Source organism: Telmatherina bonti (assembly GCF_933228915.1).
Source record: "Telmatherina bonti genome assembly, chromosome: 13".
Taxonomy (NCBI): Eukaryota; Metazoa; Chordata; class Actinopteri; order Atheriniformes; family Telmatherinidae; genus Telmatherina; species Telmatherina bonti.
Genome location: NC_136611.1, coordinates 29,924,345 through 29,945,530, shown reverse-complemented (window position 1 = coordinate 29,945,530; position 21,186 = coordinate 29,924,345). Strand labels below are relative to the sequence as shown.

The following is a 21,186-nucleotide window of genomic DNA, read 5'->3' as shown; positions in this document are numbered from 1 at the left end:
GAGTTAGGCCCTAGCTCATAAAAATCAGTATTATAACAACATTAATTGATGCTGCTGAGTGCCATATGTGACACCATATGGAATAGCTGCCCCAGAGGCCTGCTATAATAGACAGCCTGCAGTGGTGCTCACAACTTGGCACATTTACAAACAAGGGATGTCCCATTAATATCAGCCACACAGACTGAGCAGGAGACAAAAAAAAAAGTAAGAGAGGCAGTGCGAGAGTGTTAGACTGAAGGAAGGGGGGGGGGGGGGGGGGGGGGGATTAATGTGAAGACAGTTAATTCTTGTTTTCTTTCAGTGCCATCTTTAGATCTTTTCTACCACATGCTAAATGTTATAATTTCCTCTATCTACATACCAACATGCATTTATAATCTCAGCACCTCTGCTCCCACGACTCCTTAATTACAGTAATAAATGGCCCCTCCCTTCTGGGTTGATCAGACCGCCCTCTGTCCGCCCAACTGCCGCTCCTCGCACAGATGTCCAGTAGTCCCTTCATCATACACACAGGCTCACAGGTGAGCTGATTCATGGCAGCTTGATAAAGGTGGCGTGAACGAGCTCTGTTTAACCTCTCCGTGCCTAATCGTAGGGCAGCTGTTATTTATGGCTGCTGTCACCAGTTTCCAGTGCTTGCCATTCACAGCACTGCTTCTGTCTCACACTGCACATTCATTGCTCCATATTTCCAGTCAGTTATTGATTAGTAAAGTGTTTTTTATGTCATTATATTATGTCTGTTTATATTAATTGTGTTCCACAGAAGCGGCAACCTCTGGCGGTTAAAAGTGAAGCCGATGCGGAGGTGCATAAACTGTAGTTCCCCCTTCATCCACTAGGGGCTGCATAATAGAGCAAATCCCCATAGACTCCCATGTTAAAAAGACCAACTTCACAGCAGAAATAAACATGTTTACAACCTGGTTCAAAAATCCATTTTCGGTTTATAGGTCAGGTTTACCTTCATGACAACTGTGGGGGGAGTGAATTTTTTTCTAACTCCTGCGTTTAAAAGAAATTTAATCTCGAAGTTCAGCATATTTAGGGGCGTGTCCTTTTGATTGACAGACACCCGATCTCCCGCTTCAAGTAAGAAGAACTTGAAAAAAAACACAGTGTTTAGCTGGTTAACAACTTGACTTAGCTTTAGCCCACTTGCCTCCATTAGCTGGTTAGCCTACCGTTATCTCTGGGTTAGCTCGGTTAGCTCTTAGCTACAGAAAGCTCAGAGTTCGCTCAATGTCAATCATCCACCATGACACTCACAGCCCCCCTCTCAGCTCCACCTCTTTGCCCATATTTGTATTTTCTGGGCAAGACGACGCACATGCCCCTGCCAAGATGGCGATGGTATGAACCGCCCACCGAGCTTCAATTCAGCTCTTCAGAAACCTGTGTTGACGTCATGGAGGCTACGTCCATCTTTTATATACAGTCTATGCTTCCACAAGGCAAGGGTATAGATATAATAATATAGAATGAAGTGATTAATAATGTGGATCTCATAAAGTCACCGTTTTGGCAGTGTTTGGCTTACAGCATCTTGTGAGCACAAACTTATATGTTCGCCAAGAAGGTGGAATCTGCGGACAAGCCGACTTCTACTTATGTAGCTAGAACAGACAGACATCTTTTTTTTCTGACCAAAGCTTGTCTGACACTGCTGCGATGCCCAGAGCAAGGATGGAAAGAAATACTTCTGAAACTGAGCTGTCAGGCTTTCTGTTGAGTTTCATAGAATGTGAGGCTGAACAAGAATAGTGTACAGCTGTTTCCTCTCTGAGACAGAGGGAGGCAGATGAAGAGCAAAAGAGGGAAGAGAGAAGAAGGGAGGGAGGAAGAGCAAAAGAGAGCTCTCCGCTGATGTGCTCTGATGTAGCTGCAGCTTTAGGTCAAACGCTGCCAGTGTTTTGTGTTCATCTTCGTCTTGTCTCCCCAGTGCTCCTTTAAATTATTCACAGCCTGAAGTGTGCAATGTGGCTGCCTCCTTTCCTCTCTCCTCCTTCTTTTCTACATCGCTCTGTTTCCTCCTTCACTCTCTCATGTGACAGCTTGTTGCCATTGCACATCCACACATCTACCATCACCCACCCAGCTTTCATTACAGACTCCATTTCTTATGCTCCTTTCATCCTTGCTCATCTCTTGCTTGATCCTCCTGACTGTCAGACTAGAGACAGCCATGTCGTTTATAGGAGAGAGGCTGCCAGCCTGTTAGCATCGGCAACTTGGTCACTCCCGCGTGCTGGCCATGCATCCTTTTACCTCCCTACCGATATACTGGTTTTTACCAATATTTACTGGTTTACCTGCCATTAGTTTCTGTTCTCTTTTTATTTCTCCCTTATTTAAGTCCCTAATTTCCAACTGATTTTATGCTAATTTTTTGTGGAGGTGAGGAGTGAAATAAGCCTTTGGTGCACGCCAAGCTCTTTGGCCAATAAGAGCCACTGCTTAAAGGGGCCCTGAGTGGCAGTCCTGTAAAAATGGTGGGAAAAGCTCCAAATCAGGAATGATGGGATTGGGTTAAATAACATGATTGTTTCATTCGGAACAGTTTTACCATAGTACAGAACTGTGTGAGCATGCCAACTATGCACAGAAAATACCTCTGCATCTCAAAGTGTCTGCTCCTGAAACCCTCACTTTTGTAAAAATATTGTGATTGTCATGATAACCAGCGAGACATAAATGCTCGTGTTTTTCCCTACGAGCTGCAAGGTGTGGCCCTCATGGCTGCCTGCAGAGAGAGCAGAGCAAAGAGAGTAGTTGATCCCAGTTCCAGCCAGGACACTCATTTGTTATTCTGTACCCTGCCTACAATAACGTTTGATCATTGCAGAGGGGGAACGGGAGGAACAAGGAGGGGCAAGGGAGCTGAAGCTTTCACCCTCTCGCTTTACTCCCCCTCCTATCTCTTCAAACTCCTTACCCGCCCCTCTTGCAATTGCTGTCACCCTGTATGAATGGCCCCTCTGGCCCAATGACAAGTCTAGCGTGAAACGCTTGGCTGCCCCCTGAAATTAGCAGTAGAGCCCCCCGGCGGCACATGCTTCTCATGACCAGCACACAGTGGGCCGCCGCCAGATTCTTTTTATTACGGCTGCAGCCTGCCAGCCCCCTGATTCTACCCCTTCTGCCTCTTCCTCCATTCCACCTCCTTCTACTCCCTTTTCCCCTGCATGTCGGCCAGAGCTCAGTAAACAGCATCTGTAGCTCTCATCACATTTCTGTCATAGGGGGAGAAGAAAGGATGGAGGCAGGCTCGCTGTGGGTGTTGCTGTTATCTCTGTGTATCTAAATGCCTTAATGTGTGGATACAGTTTGTCATTTTGTGCGAACACATATAGTATGTAAATGCATATGTGTAGTGTGTGTACGTGTGTGCGTGTGCTGGCTTGACTAGATTAGTGAGGAGAGAGAGTTAGCAGTAGCAGTAGAGAGTGAGAAGGAGAGGGAGAGAGAGAGAGGGAGAGTAGCAGTACAGAGCAACGCCTGGAGGCTCAATCTGTTCCTCACTGAGCTACATCAGTGTTAGAGACGGCGGCCTGAGCCGCGGGGAAGCCTCCACTCGCTCCATCAAACTGTCAGGCAGCCAGCGGAGCTGCACAGGGAGACTCTCAGCTGCCCCCGGGGCCAGTTCAAGTCAACATCCCATTTCCTTGCTTCCTCGCCTAATTTCTCCTACGCCCGACTTAAATTTCCAATGCCCAGTGTCTGCCACTGCAGCTCAGCAGCACCGGGCCCAGGGCCATGTCAAAACACAGGGAGGTGCTCAGGATTGTGCGTGCGTGTGTGTGTGTGTGCCCTTACCTCTGAAGGCAAGATAACAAACCAGCTAAAGTCACACAATCAGCAGAGACAGAAGGCAGTATGGAGGGGAAGGGGGGGTGGGGGGGGGGGGGGGGGGGTCTTAATACAAGGCTGACTGCAAAAAAGTGAAATCCGTGGATTTTTTTTTTATTCTTTCATTCTCTCTGATCTCTTTGTCTATTTTGTTTCTTTCTGGACTATATTCACCACACAGTTATGTATTCCCCATTGCTTCAGGATTCCTGCAGTTTCTTCGTCTTTCTTTCTAAGCAGAATAAATGCTCCCCGTCCCCTCATAGATCTGCCATTAGTGTCTGTTTTTCCGTTGCCAAACTCCTCCAAGGATCACAGCAGCAGCTCAGCCAGTTCTGTCACTCTCCCAGGGTTTTGCTGAAAGTAAAGGTTGAGGGATTTAAAGAGGAGGAGCTGGTCATTTAATTTAGATAGGGGGGGGGGGGGGGCTACTCTTCACTTATATCCACACGGCTATCACCATCAATCTGCCTATGCAATCCACCCTTGCAACCCCACCTTCCTCCTTGACCTCACCGCATACTTTACATGGAAGTGAAGTCGAGCACTGCCAGGTCTCGGCGCTGTTTACATGGATTCTGGGTAATGTTAAAGTCTGCTTAGTTTGGCTCGGGTCAGAGCTATGTCTTTCCTCACCCTGTCTTAATTTACATGTCCCCCATTGACTCTTTCTCTAAGTGTGTCAGCTCTAAACCAGATGCCTCTGAGTGTCTGGCTAATGCAACAAGCTCCCTGAGCTTGTCTTCTTCAATCCCCCTTTACTCTCATTCTCTCTCTGTCCTCTCTCAGTAGGCCTCTATGAAAGGAGTTTTTTGCTGAAGCCTTCTCTGTTTGCACAGCCAACTCCAAGGTCCCAAGCTCAAATATGGTTTTGCGTGAGAGCCTGTCTTGGCCTGCTGGTCGATATCATTTCTGCCTGGCAGAGCTTTTTCTCTCCATCTCATTCCCTGTGGACCCTGCATCTTCACTGAGATCAATACTTTCTTAATCCAGAGCTCCAAGGTTGACCCTGAGTAATCAGCTGACTTCCCATGCTGCCTACAGGGGAGGTCAAGGGTCAAATAGCTGTATATATTTGATCCTGTGATCAAATCACTGTGCTGGGTGGTGTTTTCAGAAACAGCTTGTAGGGTCAAGAGCAGTCACTTGATTTTTTTTTTGTATGTTTCTTGTTGTTATGAGAGTTAAATGCAGTGGTCTATTTGTTCCTATATGAGCTGGATAAAACAATATATTAACAGCATTTTATTTTATTTTATTTTATTTTATTCATTCATTCATATTCTGAACCCGCTTATTCCAAGTGGGGGTCGCGGGAGAGCTGGAGCCTATCCGAGCAGCCTTCAGGTGAAAGGCAGGGTACACCCTGGACAGGTCGCCAGTCTATAGCAGGGCTTTGTTTTATTTTATTTTATTTTATTTTATTTTAGCACTTTCAGCAGCCACAACCTCCTGATGGGAGGATGAGTTCAAGCAATACTTCACTTTTTGCCGCAAGCCAGTGAGACTTTCGGATATCTCACTGATGTCTCAGGCCCAGAAGGAGGTCCTTCAATGGATTTAAGGTTCCACATCCACACCCCATCAGATTGGCCACAGATCCTACATCCCCACACCTCATCCTGGCATCTGCAGGAGGGAAATTGCAGGGGGAAATTGGTATTGTTCCACCAGTATCCACCACTGCTTTGTCCTCAACTATCTAAATGGGCCATTACCCCCTCTGTGTGCTCTGACTGCAGGAGGTCTGGGTTTGTCAGAACTATTCTTTTATTGTCGTGGGGCTCTCAGTGTCTACAGTATCTACGTTTAAATAATTTCTTGAATCAACATGAAGATTTGTGCCTTTCCCATTGTTGACCTTTCTCTTTATTCACTTGAATAAGGGATCAAGTCAGCAGCAGCTGTCTTACTTAAGATAGAAGAGATTTCACCTTAAATTGTATCATCAACATCTGTCAGGATATGTCTTCTTTTCTTCCATTCTTCGTTTTGTTTATGACTTTATTTCTTTTCAGAAGGAAGTGACAGTGACGTTTAAATGCTAGTGGCTCTGGCGGTTCTTGTGTTGCTTATTTTTCCCTACATTTCCCAGAGCAATTTAAGGCTTGCGATCAGTATTCAGGAAGACAGCGGCTGATGCCCTGCCAGCTTGTGCGTAGCCAGGCTAGTTCCTCTTCTGTTCCTCTCTCTATCTCTGAGGCAGAATTCATGGCAGACTGTCCTCTGAGTGTGACAAGTGGAACTGTGTGATTAATTTGGCCAGTCGTTTTAATGTGCTCCGGGAGGTGCGACGCTTATTGTCTTCCCCTTGCACGTCCATCGGAATGTGCCAGAGAAAATGTCCAGGAGAATCCAGACATCCGTGCCTCCCTCTCTTTTTTATCCCTCCCTTCTCTCGCTCCTCTCAGCCCGTCTTATTTCAGGGCTGAGCTACAGGGTCGTCATGGAAGCCAGCCCAGGTCGGGGCCTGTCTCTAACCACGGCCGCTGGCAGAATAAATGTCCAGTCTCTGAAGTGTTGAAAGCTGTGTAAATGTCAAACGCATTCGTCTGATGTGCAAGCTGAGAGGAGAAGGGTTTGGAGAGGAGGTGGGAAACTGGGAGGGAGGGTTGTGGATGAGCCATCCACTGAAGATGGTCCCCTGTTACACTCCGTAGATGGCTGCTGCTAGGTGCAGATGTTGCTGCTTGCTCCCTGCCTCTGAAGAGCTAGCCGTTTTTTATTTTTTCGATATTCTTCAATTTTCTTGGCAGGGGCTTGGTTTTTCAACAGCTATGAGACACAAACCACCGGGGGCCTGGCTCCTGTCAGGCAGCTTAGTGAGCAGCACATCTCTCAGATTTTAACAACGTCCCTTCTGACCACCAAACGTGCTGTTTAGGGAAACTTCGCTTTGGGCGTGTGGTTTTGCATTTTCACCATTTGGCTTTCTTGTACAGACTTACTGGAAATTGTTTTCTTAGAGCAAATAGTTAAAGAAGCATTGGGCGCAAAATGACAAGGTCCTTTTTAAACCACATCTGCGCATTCACAGACATAAATAAGTCTTGCACTTTTATGATATTCCTTTCTTTGACTGGACTAAATGTAAGAGCTCGACAGGGCAGGCACAGACAGCACTGACAAAATTGCTCTAACATTACTCCTATCCGACCATCCCTTCATCTCTCTAGCATCCCCCTCAGCCTGTTGTTACTGTTTGGCTTCCCATGTCCACCTGCCTTTCTTCCCCCTGCTGTGCAGTGTCTCTGTCTCTGTCTGAGCCGTAGCTAGTATTCCTCTTTCCGCTCTGCTGCAGTGCATGCTTCTTGTAAAGGGATAAGCACCATGCTGTGCTCTTTTGATATTATTTTTCCTCCTCACCAGTTCCAGCCTTATGAGGCCTCATCTCTAGCGTCATGGCTTCTGCTGCAACAACAAGGCCAAGCATGCACCCAGGGAATAGACAGAGCCTATTGTTCATCTTCATCACCTAGGGTTTAAATTTATCCCCAGTAATAGAGTGGAGCCCACAGCCTCTGTGAGTTGGAAGTCATCCTTTTAGGTGCATGCCAGGAGTACATTAACACCAATTTCCTGGGAATGGGGTAACATTAGAAATTCTGTCAGCTCGTAATGTAACTCTTAGATAGATCAAAAAAGAAAAAAAAGAATGTTTTGAATTTATTCCTATCAAGAAAAATGACAACGCTTTCAAGAATGAAACGTGTAATAAAAGGCGTGCAACTTTCCCCTTACTCACATGTCTGGAAATACATTTGGGAGGAGTTTGTAGTCTGAACAGAAAAGTGATTGAAAAAAAAAAAGTTTTGACATTTAGGATCTGTTATCATGTTTACCTAAAGGGGCATCATGGTAATTCCTACAGAGCTTTTTCTAACCATCAGATAAAAGGAAAAAAGTATTTGCAGAAGCCTCTCAGTGTGACAAATTATTTTAAAGACTTCCAAACTATGCTAAAACAAGGTAATCCCATGTTATAAAACATAAGTGACAGAGATTTAGAGTGATATCGATCACCAACAACCCCAGAATCTGTAAGACCTGGGGTGACTCTTTTGGCTGGGATGGTTTTAATGGGCCGGTGGCAAAAACCAGTAAATATTCCCTGTAATATTACAGCTAGCAAATCTAGAGATACTTTTCATGAGCAAACATATTAAGAAAACTACAATTGGTCAGTTAAGCACTTTTTCACATTTTGGCATATCTGACATCTGATATTACATATTCTACATACATATTCTTATTTAAGAATATGTGTGGCTAATATAGGCAAACACATTTCTTAATGTTATTAAGCTGCATCTGGCAATGTCAACCAAAATAAAACCTCCAAAGGGGTTGAGTCACATTAATGCTGCTGGCAGCAAGGACTCCTGCCACATCTCTTGTCCTGGAAAAGTGGAATGAATCACGGTGTGTGGACCTCCACGCATGCTTGTCTGCAGAGGGATCGTGGCCACTGAGCCCTTGTTCTGATCATCCTCGTTACTTAATTATATATTTGGACCTATCACCCTCACAACAATCGGCCGCTGTGCTTCCTTTGACCCTTCTCCCTCCTCATTGTCCCCTGCACTGACAGGGAGTCAAACAAAATAAAGAGGGTCCACTTAAATATGTTGCCACAGGGACTTAATTGACAGATTGAAGGCAGATTTTCACAAGGGGGGGCATCTCTGTCCCTTTTGTGGCTCTTTGCTTGAATTGCTTTGCTCCTCATGCATCCTGCTGTGAGGTCCAGCTGGACTCTCCTGCTGCTCGGCACTCCTGTTTCCACAACTTCACCAACCGTTGTCTCGGGATAGGGAATTACCCACCAAAAGCATTTAGCAATAAATGAATGTGAGAAATGGAAGCGAGGGGTCTTGTGAGCTGGATTTAGGTTGAGGAATGCGCCAGTAAAACTCACACAAGTGCAGTAAGTGTAATTCATATTACTCCGACAACCTCTTTCAAAGCGGAGGTGAAAATAATTTCTAGCATCCGCGTTAGTTTAATTTTTTTTTTTTTTTTTTTTCAATACATTTTTAAAAAGTGAAGGGAGTAAAGGTACATGAAAGACTGTGGCGCTACGTAACTCCCATCATCTGCATGGCAGCAGCAAATCCGACTTTTTTTTTCTTTCTTCCTTCCTTTTTATTCGCTGCTCAACATAGTTGAGCCCTATCAACAAAACTTTTAAAGGTGAAATGACTTTTAACTTATTTTAATTTTAAGTGTAAAAGACAAACCACTTCACTTCTTGACTGAATAGAGAGTGGTTTGGCCTTTGGCAGTGCTGTACACGGCATATTTTAGAAAACAGCCTTTATTCTCTCTCAGTTCCTTTGTCCCTCCAGAATTCTTACATACAAATTAAAGACTCACTCGTCACATGGCAGATTTGAAATACCACACTTAATAGGTACTGTGCAGGAGAATTCAAAGAACCTTTGCTGTCTGTGTCCTTGAGATGCTATCAACCAATTTTAAAGTACACTTAAAGGGCTAAATGACAAGCTGCAGCTGAATGCAGCATTTAACAGGCTAGAACCCTGTGTATAGTTGTATTTGTTTTGTGGGGTTTTTTTGTCCCATCTTTTGCAAATTTACAGCATTGAATTTTTTCACAAAAACACCAGAATGGAGTTCTGTGAGTCTGTGCTCCTTTTCATACTTGAAAAACTCTCTTGGACTACCATGCTCTCCTTTACCTCTTCATCCTCTGCTCTTTGCAGATCTGACAGTGAATGAGAGGTTGCACACAAAATTACCTCTGCACTGATTATACTACTTGGGGAGCCGAATGAATAATTCCTTACATTCCCTATGTCTGTTTTCTGTTACAGTGTGACAGTGAGAGTGACATTGACGACAAGGTAAGGCAGTTTTTCTTGTGTTTATCCAAAAACCACATGAAGTGGATGGGAGCTCTAAATAACAGAATTTAAGCCTTCAACCAAAGAGAAAAGACAGTCAGTGTATTGTTAGCTCAAAAAGACACTGTGGAGTTCCCCAGCAGTGTTGATCCTTTATGTCTTAGAGAGAGAGAGAAGCTGACAAGTGAAATGTGGTTCAAGACAAAGCTAATTTTCATCATCAGTTTTCCTTTTTGTGGAATAATACGTGACACTGGTTATTTGTGGAGCATTTTAGGCTCACATCTGTTTTCCATCATCTTAAGTGCCAAGAAGATACATTCTCATTCATGTACACACAGTTTGAAGTTTTTTTGAGGGGGTGTTTTTTTGTTAGATTATACAGTATTTATATGCCTCTGTTTTCCATTTGTCCTTTCACTTATGGGACACACTCATGGCTAACTTTTGGTTCATGCTCAAACTTCAGCTTTATCAACCAATAAACTGGGCTCATTGGGAGGTAGACTGGGGTGGTGATTGGCTCTGACAGATGGGCTTCCAGGTTACAAGCTCATATTTGGCTTCAACAAGAAACAGCTTTTCCTGTTCAAACCTTTGCTGTTTTCTTTCCCTTTATTTAATATTTCTTTCAGACATTTGGTCTAGAAAATATAGTCCCCTCTTAGTGTATTTCTGGTGCCTACATGCATCATAGGAATGAATAGTTTGATGCTCTATACATATATATATATGTATATATATATATATATATATATATATATATATATATATATATATATATATATATATATATATATAAATATATGAGACACAGTTTTCTGTTAAATTTTCAGCTTATCTCTGTTTAAAGAAAGTGTCGTTTTACAGTAGTCTGTATCATCACGTTAACCAGTTGGCAATTTGCCAGTTAAACTCTATCAGTTTCACCTGTGTGTATTTGTTTTTATGCAGACTTAAAGGTGGTTGGCTCATGGCAGCCACCTGTTTACAAGATGAAATGCCTTTGGGGAACCTCACACATCCTAATTCCGCCACAGTTTAGCAATTACCCCTTCGTAAACCAATGAGATAGACCGCCTAATCTTCTGTAAGTTTAGCTTCCAGTTCTGCAGAAATGTCTGCAACTTCCTTATAAATAATACATTGATAGCAGGCGCAATTTGCATTAACTGTAGCCTAGCAAGTCAGTAGGCTTTTATCTCTTCATTGAAGCAAGAAGAAACTGAGGGTGTTCGCTAGTTGACACGATGCAGAGACGTAGCAGGCCTGTCAGTTTCCATACGGCTCCTTGGCACCACTGTGGGGGGTAGAAAGGGAAGCAAAATGGGACAGAAGCTCTAAAAATGTTTTCATTACAGGTTTTGTCTTCCCTTCATCTCATTTAAACTTATAGCAGTTCTTTACATTATTCTTTTACATTTTAGAATGAGAACATTTGACAAATACCATGCTTAAAGATGCTGCTGAAGGGGAAAAAAGGAAAATAAATAAGCTGTGAAGTCTGGAAGTCTGCAGAAACTGAGCAGTTATGTTGTTTGTAAAGTGTCAGACAAGCAGTTTACAGTTGGTGTTGTGCTCTTGTTATTTTATTACTAAAATGTAAAATGTGAAACTCATTTAATTAACTGGATTCTACTCTTTTAAGTTATTTTCACACTCATAATTTGTATTTGTGTCCCTTTTTGGACCTGAGATCCGTCTGCAAGATTTAGTCATGTACCTTTTAATTACAATTTATTTTGCATTCACGTGATGAGAGATATAATCAACTTGTACCGAAAGAGAAAAACATCCCCCCCATCTTATCTTACCTGAGCTGTTAATAGGATCCCCAAACTGAAGACTGCAAGTTGAAAATAATATTGAAAGTTACAAGTAACCATGATATCTGGGCTTCAGTTTGCAACTGATTTTTCACTCTTAGATCATTCAGTGTTGTTCATGTAACTTTTAGCTTCGCTCTCATTTCTTACTTTCTGTTCTCACTTCCAAAGTTTAACTTTAAACCAGGTTTGCAGACCTTTCAGTTGTGGAATCTGTATTGTTTCAATGTTGCCTGGTTTTTTTTTTTGTTTTGTTTTTTTTAATGCACCATTGAAGTGCATCTTTTAACCAAAGGTGCTAAATGTAAAAGAAAAAAAAAACATCTGGAAAAATTCCTATAGTGGTAATAATCTTCTCATTCTCTCAGCAACATATTACCATAATTAAAGTGATGGAAGTTGAAATCACCCATATCAAATTACTGAGGAAAGGAGAATGGGAAAAATAATTTGACAGGCCATCAACAAAGCAGAGTGAAAAAAAAAAGGTGGAGGGGAAAAATTAGGTTTCATGAGGAGAAAGACAAACACTGTCATTTTCAGCTGCCTGCGTTCTGGATAGCTCCACCGTGATCATTTCCCACAATCTTTTACTAAAACAGGTGCCAGTTCTTCTGTATCTACCCAGTGAAAGTGAAGACTCCTTTCATATCAGATTACCAGCCACCTGAACACTCACATTGTCAGGATTTCACAGATTAACTTAATTAGAATATTGCTTCCAGGTGTGCCTCCAGAGTGCAATCAGTTACAGTGTATTTGAATAGCAGTGATGAGTTGCACAGCAGTTGGGTATTATTGCTGCACGTTGAGAAAGTCGCTTGTCTCCGAGCAGCGCTTGAGATAGCAGTGACGTGTTTCCAAGTCTCACTTTTCTGAAGTTTGCCAGATCACCATGAGTTTGGCCCATGGTTGGATCAGCTTTCACTAAATAAGCAGTCATGTCTTAGTTTGTCGAACTCTGTGATCTGAAAATCTATGATTACAATATATAGAGAGGACAAAGTATTTACCATGAATTTAAATCTAATAGCCTTGACTTGAATTTGCATGTATTATTGACCAAAATAATAAGTGAATAATACATACATACATATACATACAAAAGTATTTTTTATTTCAAATTGATCATTTTAATTGATGATTTTTAATCATTTCTACGATGCACTGAGATGCACAAATGAATGAATCTGCAGCAAGACATAATTTATAGTTATATAAATGTAATGATAATAATGTAATGCATATATTCTGCTGCTGCTGCTTGCGTTTGTGTGGCTTAATCTGGCCTGTTGCAACAGCTTGGCTGAAAAATAAAGTGACCCGAGGCTGAATCTGGTTTGAAACCTTTACGAAGGAAAACTTTGAAACAAAGCAGATGAACAGAAAATACTGAGTGGAAATACATTCATTTTATACATCAAAATGTATAAAAACCTATAAGTTGGCTTATAGGTTACTATATGTGGCTGTTTTTAATCAATGAATGACCATTGCTGAAGTGAGAAGCAGGGTAGCCAATTTCTGGCTGTACAAAGCCTTTTCAATGGATCATCAGGCATTTTGGTCGTTGGATCATTTCTGCACAATCATTTAACACATATATGTTCATATTGATAATGGTGACTTCAGTATGTCAGACCGATGTCGAAGAAACAACAGAAATGTTTTTCTGCACTATTTTCTACCCATACACCTTTAATTTCTGCAAATGTCCCTCCATCCGAATGCAATTATGTAGCCCAGATAGTGTTCATGAAAAATGTCTTTAATAAACGCCTCAGTTCTGTAGTGGTGATATGTGCACGGTGTCAGGGATTCAGTAATACAATATGTGATAAATATCACGTCTGTTATGTACATGTTGAATATACTATTTAAATTTCTCTGATCAGTGCTCAACAAGATCAGTTGAATCGTTTTACTTGGCAAGATATGAAGGTGAAGCTACAGGTTTCACGATGAGTTTCATGACAGCAGATAGTCAAAGGGTCTTTTCAATGCAATGATGAAAATCTCTCTCCATCCCTCTTTGTTCCACCTGTAATCTATGAACCAGCTACACTTGCCAACCTCTGACTGCTCCAAATCAATTCATTTTCTTTCATTGGCGACACAGAGAAAGAAATGGAATGGGAGTTATCCCCTCTCAATTTGTTCATGCACTCCTGTGGAGTATCATCCTATCTCCATTAGGTCCCACTTCTCCATTCTTTCTGACTTCTCCCATTTCCTCTGCATTCTTCCTCCTGTGCAAATGTTACACTGGCTGTTGATCCATATGTGGTGCAACAGCAGTTCAGGGTCTGGCGAATACCACCATCAGCACAGCAATGCCATGGCCGATGCAGAGGGCTCTCAGGTTGAATATGCATCTGTCTCTGGGTTGTTGTTTTTTTTCCACTGACCATCGCCATGTCCGGTCTGTAAGATCTTTTATGAGTTCCCTTGTAGTCACTTGTCAGGCAGCACTCAGACTCTGATTGACATATTAATTCCTCCTTTTCCTCCTAATCTTCCTCCGGGTTTCCGAATGAATGCCATGTTTCCAAATCCAAGTGTCTTTGCTGACTTATCTGTCATGGCTTGACAACTAGTGGTTTCATCCCAATTGAAATATATTATAGTGTGCCTTGTAAAGCTAGCAGGGCACCTGCAATGGGTGTGTGTGTGTTTGGAATATGCATATGTCATATCCCCATTTTTTATCTGCTCATTTTTTATTCACCGTCATCTCCGTAGCTGGTATTGCCGGTGTTCCTTACCGCTTCTCCTCCACCACCCTCTTCATAAAGGGAAATGCGAACACTAATATATATTCATGTACTGAAGGTTTGGTCCCCCTCCTACACACCCCCCTCCCCAACCCCTGCTGCTTTGTAGGATTCAGACCGGTCTCTTCGAGTCATCATATTCTATAACAAACAGGCCACCCACCAGGCCGCTGACAACCTGAACATTTTTTTATGGACAGAAAAAATGGATCGGCTTAATGTTTCGACACCAGTGATCATCCGTCCTCATCTCTTTAATGAAATTAGATTAAGTGCACCTGGGAAAGAGCTGAGAAAGCAGAATGCCTCACCACCTCCTTTAATCTAAAACCAATTTGCCAGTAATATTCCTTTCCCCCCAGCTTGGGATTCGTCTGCCCTGATTCAAAATGGAGGAGGAACGAGATGAGACCAGAGCTGACTGGTTGCATTCAGCTCCCCACAGGCACTGTGAAATTAGAACTGACACCGGCAACACAGGCCTTAATATGGAGATGTCATTTTTCTCCTCTTGCCTTTGTCTTTTTCCCACCCTCATCCATTCTCTCTTTCATTTTTCCTCTTATTTCTCTTCTAGAAGAAAAGGCAGAATATCAAATGTCTTGCAAATGAAAATATCAATCAACCCTTCTCCCACCCAACCCCTCTAACGTCACCAATGTTTGGAAATAAACGCTAAGATTGGACTTATGCGGAAAATAATGAAGAACATCGAGCGGTGTAAATTGGCTAGAAATGAGCATGCTATCTATCAGGTGGTCTTGACATCTTTTGCATCTAGGTTATAAACCTGGAAACACTCATCTCTTTGATTTATTTTAGGCTCTTTGCAACATGGTCTCATTTATGGTCAGCTCCAAGTCTTGTGTGTGTGTTTAACTGTCTGATTTCTTTTTCTTCTTCTTCTTCTTCTTTGTGTGGTTTACAAGAAGCGCATCTGTTGTACATTTACCGCACAAGCATGTGGTGATCTGGAAGCAGCTTGTAAAGTGAAGGGGGTTGCCCTCATTTGTGGTGCATACATGTGTGTGCACACGCTCTGAGACAAGTGGGTATAAGGCTGCACTTAGCAGTGAAAACCAGCCCCAGTGCATGTTGGGAACAAGAGGCACGATGACAGAGAAAGACTCAGACCTTCTGCAGGGCCAGCCAGCAGACACAGCCAACTGACATCGGCAAAGACAGCTTGTCAGTAGCGGTGCATGTCATACAGCAATGCAGGGACAGTCAACATGGCCGTGGCGTCATTGATGTGGCATGCAGTACCCCGTTCCAGATTCGCTCTTAAAGGTTAGCATCGATGTTGGCATTGCAGATGAAAATAGAAGGATTGTGGCAAGCAAAACCACGCCAGCCACTCAGAACAATAGAGGTGTGAAAACACAACATGGCATCAACACTGCAATCTTCTTTCACTTACTGCCTTCGCTCGGGGAGGCCGTTTGTTTTGGCACAGTCCTAATACAACACCCCTTTGTTCTTTTAAATTCATAACTCCGATACTACCCATCTGTCTTTACTGCGCTAACTCTTTGAGAAAATCCTCTCACCACTCAGCGATGTTCAACAGCTTGTGATCATTGTTGTTGAGGGAGTTATTGCTGCCTCAATGAGCACCAGGTTTTGGTGTGGGGTTTTTCCTCAATGTGAAGTAGATCCATTGTTCAGGGTGGTTTTTATTCAAACACTGTTTTTCCCCTCCTGAGAGCCTCTGCCTCTGTAATAGAAGAGATGTCAGGAATGGCCAGGTGAAACGCTTGATTGGACAATTTTCTGCTAGAGATCTCCTTAGTTCAATGATACGGCGATGGAGAAATCACGTCACGCTATATCAAAGTAGACAAGCTGTGAGGTCTTACACCAGCTGTGGTGCCTCATTGCATCTAACTGCTAATGCATTTGCGGGGCATCATTTCTACCCTGGAAAAGAATTACCTACACACGTACGGCTGCTTTGTTTTTCGTCACCGAGTTATTTTTATTGCCCTGCTTTTGACAAAATCAAACTAAAACTACTCATTTGCTTGTTATTCATAAATACATTTATTTAGGTTTACTATGTTAAGATAGATAAAATAACCATAATCTAAAGATGAGTTGCTTCTTTTATAGGTGGCATAGTTTTATCTTAAGAAATAATCAGATTACTGGCAATAATGTCAAACCTGAAACCTACATAATGCAGTTAATTTAGCTACAGTCTTTTTTCTGGATAATAGGCCTTGAATGAAGCTCTGTTGCAGTTAATGCACACCCACTTAATGATAAGTGAAGCATAACAGGCCATGATCGCAGGAATCTCAATAAATTTGTGTGGCACAACATTAAACATGCAGGCAAATGCACTTTCTCCATGTTAAATGTACGTCCACTGCACTCGAAACCAGGACAGCTCAACATTCATTGTTCTTCAAATGGCCTGTTTGAATAACAGTCCAAGAGCTATATACATTCTTCCACATGAGTAATAAAAGTAAATTTTGACTCCATATTGAGTACAGATGTTCTGTGGAAAGAGGAAAAAGACACAAATGTTGTTTTGTGTGTGGGGAGGGGGGATGTAAGATTTGAGCATTTCTGATCGTGCATAAACACAATGCTTAAGTGGGGTTTTATTCAATAAACATGGCTGGACTGTAATTACTTTCACATTTCTTCTGGCTGGAAATCCAAGACAGACTTTGTGTGCATTAGAGTTGGCGCACCAAGACTCATGTCTGTCCCTGCCTTGGCTTGTCAACACAAGACTTCTTAATGCAATAGGACTGGCTTTTCCTCCAAAACAAATGGCATATGCAGTCAGGGATAAATATAGAATTCCCTTGCTGTAATTAGGAATCTGTGCCATCATGGATAATATTTCCCTGAAGAAGTGTTGCTTCCTCTTTGGCCAGGAATACATTAGTAAATGGAGTGTAGGTCCACTGTGGCTAAGAAAAGAATGTTTAGAGAGCCTCAATTCCCTCCTCAGACAAAGAGACCAGTCAGTGCCGCAGTGAGCTAGCTATATTTTTTTTTTGTAGAAATCTTATAAGTATCAACACACATTAATCATGAAGTCACGGGTTCTAGTCATTTTTCGAGGTTCTTTATTTTGTCTCCAGTTACGAAATATTCATTACTGAAGCCAACTTTCACAAACTTGTGTCTTTATGGAATGAATCATCTGCTGCCTTCATAATAGTGATGATGGACAATAAAGGAAGTGAGCAATGAGCCTCTCTCCCACCCACTAAGAGAAACATAGTCCATCTTTCTTTTGCTAACCACTTCAGCATCTCCGAGTAAATCTAAACACTCAGATGCCTGTGGATGTTCTGGAGACTGCCAGACCTCAAGTCCTGCAGGTCCTCACGTCACTCGGGCTCTGGAGGGAACTTCTTGTGGGCAAATGTGTATGTGATGTGGGAAGCCGGGAACCCTGGAGAGTACGCTGAGATCAGACCCAAACACACACACAGGGGCCAGCTGCCTTCAATTAAACTATAAAACCTCAGCCATTGCAGTCCCTGATGCACACAACCAGCTTGCTTTGATCTGCGCCAGCTAGGGGGAAAAGGTACGGGAGCTTTAAGGATTACAGGAAAAAAGTAATTATTGTATCCTGCATAAAAGTTAACAGGGATTTTTAGGCTCGCAGGCAGAAGGAGGTAGATGTTAATGATGGCTGTCACTCATGTTCATTTGCCAGTTACTTTCCCTTCTCCCCATCATTTTGGTTAGTTTTAATTAGTGAGCACATCTGGCCTCTCCCCCGAATTAACTGTGGTAGTTTCTATGTGCTCCAAAGACCTTTTCGCAATTGTGCTGGGAAAATGGGCAGGACTGCAACTGATCCAGTGTAACACAGAATAGGTGTAAAAGGTCCTAGATATGTCTGAGGTTTTGGTGATGGAGACAAAAGAAAACAGCATCAAAACAGTCCCCATGCTGAGCACCTCAGACACAGACGGCATGGGCATCCATTAAATTAATTTAACTTCATTAGTGCAAACCTGCTAGGCCTGGTGTGCCCACAGAGATGCCAGAGGGTGGGAGGTAGGGGGGTGGTGGTTGAGTGGCATCAGCCGCTGTGCTCTGAGGAGAATGAACACATGGCACTGACAGGCGGAATATGGCCCCAGTTCTTACACCGGGACGGTTGCCAAACAATGGTAACATGCATCACTGGCTTTAGGGGAGCTCAATCAACACCCGGTCGGAGCATTGATGCCATGCGTGTCCTGCCACATCAGTGCAGAGGCCGCAGGTCGCTGGACAGCCTGCAAGTCAAGCACGTGCACACAGTCAGAATGACTGATATGATACAGACACCACCAAAGTTCAGGCTTCTGTCGTCACCTCTGTGTCTGCAGCCAAAAGCTTTCATTACTGTGTTACAAAGTTCATCTTTACTTTATGTTAGGGAGCTATGTGTCATTTTATGCTTGTTTTCATAACTTTTGACGTGCAACCGAGTGTTGCATCTCAGGTGTTTACTGTATTCTTGCATACAAGCCTGCAATGTTGCTGTGTTTGAATACCATTGTTCTTTCCATTGACAGTAATAGATCCTGCATACAAGTTCATACTGCAGCAAAATTATTTTTTATTTCTAAAAGGAGTGATTATAAGAGATACACATGTATATGAGTAGACGGACAAGAGAAGAAATTTTTTGTGTTGTTGGATTCTGATCTTAACAAACTTTCCCTCTTGTTGCATTTGGCAGCAAAAACCTCCAGAGGCAACAGTGAGCGATTGCAAGCTTTTGTGCTTAGCTTAGCAGTACCTGAATAGCATTTGTAGCCCACAACCTCATGCCTTCTCTGGTAACCTCTCGGAAAGCGCCGCAGCTTCTTGATCTGACCTAAGTCTTGCTGGCAGTGGCGCGCCTGATAAATACATAAATGTGGAAATAAATAAATAATGGGAGGCATTAAGTCCAGATAGGAGTAGAAGGTAGCCTGAGGGTGGTAAGTGTTCTGCCTGACAGCAGCAAACACTTTGATCAGAGCGCCCCGTCTGAAGATCGCTTCCACATCTGCACGGGGGGAACGAGCTGTAAACTGCCAAGAAGCATTTTAATGACAGTTGGATTATAAAATGAAAGAGGGCTCCAGATGGCAGGCAGTGCAATGGCTGCGGTTCAGGGGGAGGCTGTTTAAACTGCTTTTTTATTGATAAAATATGGAGTGAAAAATTACGCAAGGCTTATTAGGCATCCCACTGTGATGTTGCTCAGCTGGCCAAGCTGTTCACCGTGGCCCATGTCCAAACGTGCCTCCATAAATTTTTTGCAGTACCTTTAAATCTGTAAGATCCCTGCTTGTTAAGTTTACCCTGGTTCCCCCAAGCCCCCCCACGCCGTATTTGTTTTTTTTAAAAGACTTGCTTGTGTCCTTTGTTTTGAGACTGGCAGAATAAAAGTGATGTTAGTTGCTCAACATGGCCTGATGAGGTTGAAGAGTAGTTCCCAAATAGCCTGCTCATTATCGTTTGCCAAGAACCAGAATTTTGCCCTTAAGCAACTTAATTCCTCCAAGATTTCATTAGCTTTGCACTGGCAGTGATAAAATGAGCCTGACTTTATTAATTCAACACACTGTAGTTGCGCTTTCATCAGTACGCACAGGACTTGGAATTGACATTCAGTAACGGACTGCAATCACAGTCAAGCAGGGAAAATGTTGGATGTAAAGCTACAAAGTTGTGCCACCCTTCCTCCAGTGACATCAGTCCATGTCAGGCTTTCTCTCCACAGAGTGGGATCGTTTTAGCTGATATATATTGTTAGCCATCTTGTCACTGCTAATTTGAAATCCATTTAAGCTGATAGTGTGGTTACCTAAAACGCTGTCATCCACTTTCAAAATAGCCAATTATAATCTTTTTTTCCTACCTTCCAAAAACAATAAGCCCCAGTTTATATTCCATAAGTACCACTACAAGGCCTACCCGATGCGCCTCCATCCCACCCTCATGCCTACCCCTGGCATCAAAGACAATTACTGTCAACATCACATCAAATGACAACTGTTGGTTTGCTTGTTTGTTTTGTTATGTGACTTGAAAACTGCCATTCTACACCAATAGATGGTCCCCTCCCATCTGCTCTGCTCCCTGTGCCCACCCTCATGGGCCTGCACACAGCCACAGACATAAATTCCCTCCCACTGCAGAGAAAGGCACAGAGAGACAACCGACAGCCTAATGGACTAATTTGTAATTGCGAATGAGAAAAAGCTGTGTTGTTTTAAAATGTTTTGTAATTTGACAGAGAATGACAGCTCTGAGCTGAACCATGACGCCTCAACTACAAATCTTTCCCTCCCTCCATTTGTCCTCCTTTCTCTCCTCCTCCATTCTCTTTCTTCTCCTCTGTGGAGATTAGTCAGAAAAGAAGGTAATGGCAGCGATGCTCTCGGCGTATTGTACCGCTCAAAGCGCCTGGCTCTGTCATATTCTTTTGCTTTCCTTTCCACCCAGCCCCCCATCAAGTCCCTTCCCTCCCCTCCCTCTCTACCTTAACACGGATCCCCTAGGATAGAATAAGAGAAGTATCTCAGAGAATTCAGATGCGTTTGAAGTGCAGGACAGATGGGGAGACTCAAAGGACTGTAAAAAATGAATCGAGGCAAGTAATAGGAGAGCTGTTTTGAATCCTCGCCCCCATAAGTTATTTATCAGGGGCCCTTAGTGGTGGAGGAAGACTTCAGAGTGCTCCCTTAATGTAGCATCTGATGACTAGTAAGGGGGCTGTTCCAGGAAGTACTGTTGTAAAACAGGAGGAGAACATTAGCAGGGAAGTCTCTCAGGAGCTCTTAAAAAAAGAAAAAGGAACAACACAGGGGCGGCTTTCTCCCAGCATGCAACACAGGTCAG

The 21,186-nt window shown here is 42.9% G+C and overlaps 1 protein-coding gene across 5 annotated transcripts in view; it reads left to right on the top strand.

Moving 5' to 3' along the window:
• The window catches only part of fbrsl1 (fibrosin-like 1), a 276,833-nt gene that overhangs the window by 180,547 nt on the left and 75,100 nt on the right, over positions 1 to 21,186 (top strand). For all 5 annotated transcript variants that reach the window (XM_079251042.1, XM_079251044.1, XM_079251041.1 and 2 more), the window contains one exon: positions 9,693 to 9,722. In XM_079251042.1, coding sequence (XP_079107168.1) covers positions 9,693 to 9,722 — 30 coding nt within the window. The remainder of the gene's footprint in view (positions 1 to 9,692; positions 9,723 to 21,186) is intronic.